This window comes from Grammomys surdaster, unplaced genomic scaffold, assembly GCF_004785775.1.
Source record: "Grammomys surdaster isolate TR1022 unplaced genomic scaffold, NIH_TR_1.0 344, whole genome shotgun sequence".
NCBI lineage: Eukaryota > Metazoa > Chordata > Mammalia > Rodentia > Muridae > Grammomys > Grammomys surdaster.
This window is the reverse complement of record NW_021604763.1, coordinates 1,223,358-1,231,445: the sequence shown is the minus strand read 5'-3', so window position 1 is coordinate 1,231,445 and position 8,088 is coordinate 1,223,358. Positions and strand designations below refer to the sequence as shown.

The following is an 8,088-nucleotide window of genomic DNA, read 5'->3' as shown; positions in this document are numbered from 1 at the left end:
AAATACTTACCATGTGCATCCGTGCTGTCTAACTCAGGGTGAGCACACGTTAAATACTTACCATGTGCATCCGTGCTGTCTAACTCAGGGTGAGCACACGTTAAATACTTACCATGTCTGTTTGATGGAAGGCTGGATGCTGAAGGAAGGACCAAATGACCTTTTTAGAGACTTTGAACCAAGACCACTCTTAATCTGAACAAGACTTTATCAAAGAAACTGTTGGCGACACACTGTCCTGTCACCAGGACCATTAAGTTGGCATTAATGTGTGAGGCAGGGTGGGCATTGGGGTGGAATAGAGGAAATCTTGCTATGCCTAAGGGCACTCAGATTTTTATAAAACACATTTTCAGTCAAATATTGCAATCTGGTAGTTTCAAGCAAAGACTCACAGGTTTGTAGCCCTTGGCCTATTTCAAGGACTAGGCCAGGTGCCACAAGATCTGCAGAGGTGATTGTAAGGAATACAATGAATGGGACTTTCAAGTTAGTCTCATTCATGTGCTTCTGTGGAAGGTGCTGTTTATAATATCTTCCCACCCACTTTAAGATAGACTGCACAGCCTAGGATAAGTCTCACAACTCTCAGAAATAGTTAAAAGGACAGTAGCTGAGTAGTGGTGCACGCTTTTGATCCCAGCACTCGGAGAGCAGAGGCAGGCAGATCTCTGAATTCAAAGCCAGCCTGGCCTACAGAATGAGTTCCAGGACAGCCAGGGCTACACAGAGAAACCCCGTCTCAAAAATAAACAAGCAAATACACAAATAAAGAGCCAGAAAGGTTTTTTTTTGTCTTTTTCCTCCAACCTATTTTTACACAACCCCTACCCTAAGCCTTTCAATAGTAGCCATCAGTCATTCCCCGACACATTAAAATCAGGCTTTTACAGTTTAAGAATGTAATGCTTGCCCGACCCTGTTGTATGATTTTTAGTTATCTCCCCAGTACAGATGATTTGGTTTATGGTATTCCTCTTAACCTCCATCTTGTTTGAAGAGCATCTAGTGTACATAAAGACTCAGCTGTCTGGAGACAGTTGCCAGACTGTGGAATTAGCAGGGAACTCGATGTACAGGGGGTAGGAAAGCACAAAGCGGGTATGGCACCCGTGACCACGGCAGCTTTTATCACGGGCTCTGCAGCCCGTATAGACAACCAGAAACCCTCATCTGAACACCGAATCACCACATGAGTTTATCCAAGATAGGGAAAGATTTGTAATTCTACATCTGCTTTATGGAACAAGGGCTCTTTGTGATGTAGTTTGGTGGCCTGGGTATATCTTCTGTGAGGCAGAGAGCCGAACTCTAGAATTCAGAGGCATTGCATTCTAACACCCTGGAAGCCTAGGAGAGGGATGACTCGGGACGTTGAATGATGTTGATCCCTTCTTTTATCCTGTGGGATGTGGGATGCTCAGTATATACGTATGGATCTATCTTCATTATTGCACTGATTATTTGGCATGTGAAAAGGAGCCACCGAGGATTACGGTTGGGGTTGGGGCCTAACAAGAGCTGTACCAAGGTAGGGACTACTATGACCAGGCCTGAGCATGTCGTTCAGAGAAATTTATCCCCTCCACGTTTCCTGGTTATCTTACTTCTTGGTTTTTCTTTTTTTAATAAGGATTTTTTCACTAGATCCCAGATCGGTGGGTTGGTGGACATCTGTGTCCTTTGATCCCTGGAGTCCTTTGGTTACTAGCATTGCTCATCCATTAATTTGTTCCCCTTTCTTCCTGCCCCACAAGTCCTCCACAGAACTTGTCCATGAAGTGGGGTGGAGGGTATTGAGTGTGTAAGAGCCTCAAAGCAAGTCAGAGATAGGAAGAGAACATGAGCTGGAGTCATGAGATGAAGGGGAAATGCAGGGATTACAGAGCTGGACTACAGACCGTGACTGGGGAAGACTTCAGAATTTTGTTTCACTTTAGACGTGAAAAAAAATTGATGTCTCAGCTTCATGTTGTAATGCTTTTGTCTTTCAAGTGTTTCAGAAGAATCAAACAAAAGCCTAGCGATAGAACAACAAGAGGTAAGTCCTGATTCCTTTGACTCTCTACCCCTGTGGGTGGGGGTTCCACAGATCACCCTCCGTGATGACTGGCCCCAGAAACCGGGCGTTTTCAAGCCTTGAAGACTGTAAAATAAACAGTGAGAACTAATGAAGACTTATGTGGGTGGGGAAGACTTGGGACTGTCCCATCCTCTATCTGACCTCATGTCACCTCCTCCTTTTCTACAAGACGGCCACTAGCAGGGCGTTGAAGCTCATGCAGAGTTAGATACAGGACAGCAAGCAAACAGTTGTACTCAGAGCATGTGCTCTTGGGGTTGCCAAGTCACCTGTCCTTCAAAGGGCTTCAGCTTCTTATAGGTTGCCCCCTCAGCCTTCCCTTCGGCCTAACACTGTGTCCTCCTCCTTTAGCTAAGAGAACATCCAAGGAAGAAGCTGATAAACTGCAGAAGCTGCTCTCTACCATGAAAAGGTGACCGTTTGCTCTCTGTATTCTCCCAGCTCTTAGCTTGGATGTGATGATCACTTAGCCTGGTCTGGGCAAGGGAGGAGGGTGGGGGTGCTGACTAGAGACACCATGGAGTATGTCAGTCCGAGCTAAGAAGCTTGTCAGAGCAGAAGGGGCTCCTATGTCTCAACAGGGAAGGGCTACCCATTTTAGACTAGGTCCTCGTAGGTCTGCAATTCAGGGTTAATTGGTGATGGCATTGCTTGTGTTGAGATAGATGGTTCAATCAAAAGAATAGGTTTGGCATAAAGAAGCCATTACTGTTGTGTCTCTTTCCAGCTTCATCCTTTCAAGGGTAGAACTCTGAGTCTGGCTGAATTCAGCTGCTATACATAACCTCATCTCTCTTCCATAGGCCAGTTCTTGGGATACTCTCAGTTAGCAATCTTATATTTTTTTCTTAGGAGTTTTATAGAGTAGAATTGATTTATGAGAGATGTTGGAGACAGCAGCGGGGACACCTACAGTTCTTAGAATGAGGACCTCATTTCTTACAGTTTGGACATATTGCTTACCAGGCATTGGGTTTCTTAGTCCCCAAATAAAACTGATTCAGGCCTTCTGTGGTGGTGTCCTTGGTGGTTCCCCATCAGCTAATCACCTGATGCCTATCTGCCTGGTTTCTTTCTTCTGGTTCAGCTTCTCAATAAGGTTGACAGAAAACTGACTGGAGTTCCCAGTTCTCTATGAGGACTGTACCCTCCTCCGATAGCTTGTCTGAGACCTCTTCCTGGGCTCTCAGTCCAACCCACTCAACTCAAGAAAAGCAGAATAGCAGACTTCAGAAGGTAGAGGCCCAGAGCTTGTAGGGAGAGGGAAGGAAAGCAGTCTTCATGCTGTCATTAATGGTTGCCATTTCCCTTCCTAGCCAGGGCTGGCTCCCACAAGAAGGAAGTGTGCGGCGGCTCCTGTGTCCAGATCCCTCTTGCCCAATCTGCAATGCCATGGCTCTGGAAATCCAGCAATTGCTGGGGGTTGAGAACAAAAAGACCCCTTCCACTGCACTGAGGCCCTCGCGTAGCTTTTCTTGCCTGGAGGCATTGTCTCCATCCAAAGTGTTGGCTGACCGGAGTTCAGAGCTCAGTTCCCAACACTCCAGAGACATTTCATTGCCATCCAGGTTCACGCGGTCACAATCAACAGATCAGAAATCAACAGATCAGTCAGCTGCTCCGTCCACTGGTGACGCTGTCCTCCCGTGTGACCATTCTGTTCCTCAGCAACAGCAGGAACCTCAAGGATCAAATGTGTTCCAGGATGCAAGTGGCTTGTCATCTTCAAGTATGGAAGAGCCTGGGGTGCCTGCAACCCAACAAAAGAAGAGGAAGAAAAGCAAGAAACTCGTCTCGAAGAACAAAGGTCAGCAGCCCTTGTGTGCTAGGTTCCTTCCTATTCCCAACACCCAGAGCTTCCTGAACCTAAACTGATACCCTATACCCTCATATTCTCAGTACCTGCTGTTTCTATGTCCAAAAGGCCCCAAGGTTCCCCTGAGTACAGGAGGCTATAAATGCATGTGTGCCCACATTGAATTTTCCCTTGATGCTCTAGAGGAGTATTTCCCCGGGGCATCTTGTCACATTGCTTCATCATTTATAATATTTTCAAAGCCCAGAAACCCAACAATCACCAATCATTGAAAGGACGGGCTGTCATCCTCATGACTCTAGCAGTCACAGAAGGCCACTCCAAAGTAGACCACAGACCCCTCCCTTGCTTAGTTAGGTTCTACTCTCTCTGTTAAGCTTTCATTTTAGTGGCCTTTATATAATGCCTTAAAGGAGCGTGTGTGTGTGTGTGTGTGTGTGTGTACACGTGCGCATGTATGAGACATTGAAACACCAGTGTGCCATCTCTAGTTTTCTTTCTGTAGTTTATCTTTTGCTCACTGGGTTTTGAGTCTGCCTTTAGAGATCTTTCCACAAGGGGGCAGGGGAGAGTATGAGACTTTCTTAGTCAATTATTCCTTTATCTCTGCATTGCTTAAAATTTCCTACATTCCACTTAGCATTAGCTTCTTCCCCATATTCTCAAACTTGGACAAACTCAGATTAATTTCCCAGTTAAGGCCAAATGTGAAGTCTTGGTGCCTGTGACTATAGTAATGGTAGCTTCAGTGGGTTTGCCACTCGTCCAGAGAGCTCTGTGGACGTAGAAAACCACAGTGTAACACTGAGATGTGCTCCAGCCTGCCTCACCAGATCCAGGGATGATCTTGATTAGAAGCCATTTCAGACCTCACGAGGGCAGCAGCCTTGTCCTGCAGTGTGCTGGGTTCTACCTCCAAAAGCAGTTGAAATGGCAGGTTGATTTAGTATTGCTGAAACTATTCCCTAAAGATCCAGCTGCTCCTGTCCCCTGCTGAGCAGTGGCCCCTGCCCTGAAGCAGCACAACTCTGATCTTTGGTGACTTTGTTCTCTGTCTGAGCCCTGGTAGCCCTTGAAAGGATGATGACCTATACAGATCTATTGTGGCAAGTCCACAGTTGCTTGATTACACCAGAACATTGAGAGGCTGACGGCAGATCATATGTAGGAAGATCTGCTGGAGCACCATTCCTGCCTCCATCCATGAATTCTGAGACAGAAAATCACTGTCTACAGCATTCCAGGAACTCTGGACAGCAACTTGGTTCTGGTCTTCTCTGGAAAACAAGTCTGAGACACATAGATAGTAGTAATCAGCCTCCGGCTCAGATCAGACTTGCTGGATGCTTACAGGCCTTGACCAGCAGCAACAGAGTTGCCAGATGTTGTTAGCAATGACCCTAAGCCATCTAAGCCTTGTCTTAGGGAGCCATTGAGAAACTGGGAACAAGATTGCTTTCCTACCATGGCTGCCTGCTGATTTGTGAATCTCTCTGTGCTATTACACTGGCCATCATAGACAATAACACAATTCAGAGATGGGGCCTGAGTCCATTGGAGTCTCTGATTCAGTCTTAATAGTGGGATATTAAGGTCCGGCCAGGTTTTCCAAGTGCCAGTACACCTTATGCAGAGACTGTACTCCAGGCTGAAGTACCTCGGAGGATGTGTTCCTGACATTCCACAATCACTCAAAGCACTTATCTTTCCCAAACTAAATTTCAACCTGAAAAAGAAATTCCTAGAAATACAGTTGGAGAAATCTCACTCAGTCAGGGAAAACCTTTTGGTCAAAGACTTCCTTCACGCAGCAGATGTTTGCTAATCTAAACAAGCAAAAGAAAGCATTGGCCCAGAACTCTTACCCAACCAAGACTGCCATGTCCCTTAGACCTAGAGTGATCTTGCAAGAGTAGTTTTCAGCAGAACTAAAGATAGTAGAGTACAGCCAAGGGAGTCCTAGACTGAGCACAGCGTCCTAAGGCTCGCCCATGCAGCTTCGGGTATCTCCCAGATTCTTGTGCGTACTTGGGGGTCAACATGAATAATCTAACCTGAGAACCCCTGGACCCTTTAGACCAGGGTGAAGCCCAGTCCTTACCTAAGCAGGGAAGACAGAGAACCCAGTGGAATTCAAACCAGCCAAGAGCGCAGACACACTCTGCTGAGGCTCATGTGCCAGCAGATTTCTAAGCCGCACCCCAGGGCCGCTTGACTCTCCCATCTGCTCTTTAGGCTCTCTCTCAGGTAGAATTTTATTTTATGCAGATGAGTTGCTTTCAGGGAGTAGGGACTGTTGAGACCTCCCTCAGTAGAGCCACCATCTGTATTCCCATTTGTGGCCTTCAGTTTCTCAACAACACTCACCAGTTTCTTAACTGGTTCCCAGAGTATCCTTCAGGATTCCTTGGGCCAAAATAACCAAATAAGATTATCTGCACAACCATTAGATTAAACCAATGATCTTACAGCAAGGGTCCTGAGAATGCCCGTCCTGGAGTGCCCAGCCTTTATAAGGCTAGATCTTACCATGCCAACTTAGTAGGCTGGTCCAGTATTCAAGAAGGGGCTTCATTAAAAAAAAACAAATTTTTTATTTATTTATTTATTTATTTATTTATTTATTTATTGGTTTTTTGAGACAGGGTTTCTCTGTGTAAGCCTGGCTGTCCTGGAACTCACTCTGTAGACCAGGCTGGCCTCGAACACAGAAATCCACCTGCCTCTGCCTCCCAAGTGCTGGGATTAAAGGCATGTGCCACCACTGCCCAGCAAGGCTTTATTTTTTTTAAAACAGAAAAATTTCAAGGTGGGAATTCTTCCAGGCCACACCATTCTTCCAGGCCATTCTTCCAAAGCTATTCTTCCAGGGTGAAACTTGGTAGGGCTGAGGGTTGAAGGGTCTAATGGGAGACTATACTCACTAGAGTCTCACCTTTCCAGCAGTGCCCTCAGTGCCAGCAGTGCCCTCAGCACCAGCAGCGCCTCCAGCGCCAGCAGCGCCCCCAGCGCCAGCAGCAGCCTCAGAAGCCGAAATGGATAACAAGATGACGTTCTTTTCTCACTGGGTTAACCCTGAAGTGAAATGCGACAGGCCGGAGGAACCCATTGTCTTTAAGTCTGAGGTAGGGGGCAAACCCGAGACTGGACAGCCTGAGAAGAGCCACAGATCTTTCAAAGTCCATGCAGAGGGACCCGGCAAGGAGAAGCCTGCAAATGATCCAAAAGCCAAGCCTCTCCGTGCCAAGAGGAACATTTGACTTTCCTTGGCTCCTGCAGCGCCTGCACGTCTCCAGCACCCCTTCTCCCAACCAACCCTGGGCCCCATGGCTACTCCACAGCTGCTTCAAAACTGTCTACGATTAGCGTCAACCAGCTAGGAAATCAATGTCAGATCTCCTCTCAGAAGGTCCTGGTTCACAGAAAGAGGATAAACATTTCAAGCAAAAAGAGTTCATAGGCTCCCAAAGCTCTGCATCCTCCCTAACAAAGGCTGTCAACCATCATTTCTACTCCCAAGCAAGTATGCCATGATATTCTCCAAGTATACTCTATGCCTATAAAGCAAAGAACTACCTGTATTATTTTTTTTGTTGTTGTTGTTTTCATTGCCGTATATGATAAAGTAGGAAAAGCTCTCTGTGTGGTATGGATGCTTAAATCTGCCCTTCATTCTGATGGGTCAGCATCATATATACATATACATGTACATGTACACATACACATACATATATATATAATCTCCTGTGGGTAAAGGGACTAGTGTGGAGAAGGGAAGGCCCCTTGTTTAAAGCACATCGAATAGGAGCTACCTACCTTTTCCTCTAAGAATGGTCACTCTGCCTCTGTGCTATCTCTCCCTTTCACAATTTACATTGTCATGCCTATGTCACAGGGAATCCAAAGTCCATCAAGCTAATTCTGATGCAAGCACACAAGGTTCTTTACTCTGAGTTCACGAGCAAGGGCTCTCACTGTCAGAGTGGGTCAGAAGTGAGAGCCCTGAGTCTAGGGATGCAGGGTATTTATTGTGCTTACAGCAGCAAGCTTGGGGAATTTCCATTCTGACCCGCAAGTTAATATTTTAAAAACTGCATTTCTGGCGTAATCTCCAGAAACCAAACATAGGAACTAAACCACCTGATAAGATGGCTAGGTTATCTATTTTCTGCAGGCTATTTTAGGTTAT

General features: G+C 46.2%; 1 protein-coding gene across 2 annotated transcripts; it reads left to right on the top strand.

Moving 5' to 3' along the window:
* Positions 1–1,346: 1,346 nt before the first annotated feature.
* On the top strand, positions 1,347–7,468 carry Fam205c (family with sequence similarity 205 member C). Of its 2 annotated transcripts, none has more exons than XM_028779067.1 (5): positions 1,347–1,531; positions 1,996–2,041; positions 2,435–2,495; positions 3,400–3,890; positions 6,915–7,468. In XM_028779067.1, exons 1-5 carry the CDS (start codon positions 1,379–1,381, stop codon positions 7,157–7,159), a joined length of 996 nt encoding a protein of 331 aa, XP_028634900.1. In that variant the 5' UTR covers positions 1,347–1,378; the 3' UTR covers positions 7,160–7,468. The 2 variants fall into 2 exon arrangements, with proteins under 2 accessions (XP_028634900.1, XP_028634901.1); XM_028779068.1 differs by having other exon boundaries at positions 1,382–1,531; positions 6,918–7,159.
* The last annotated feature ends 620 nt before the right edge of the window (positions 7,469–8,088 follow it).

Coding starts and splice junctions, on each gene's coding strand:
- Fam205c (XM_028779067.1), top strand. CDS start 1,379: ATGATGTTGATCCCTTCTTTTATCCTGTGGGATGTGGGATGCTCAGTA. Junction 2,042..2,434: donor TAGCGATAGAACAACAAGAG/GTAAGTCCTGAT, acceptor CTCCTCCTTTAG/CTAAGAGAACATCCAAGGAA. Junction 3,891..6,914: donor ACTCGTCTCGAAGAACAAAG/GTCAGCAGCCCT, acceptor CCCCAGCGCCAG/CAGCAGCCTCAGAAGCCGAA.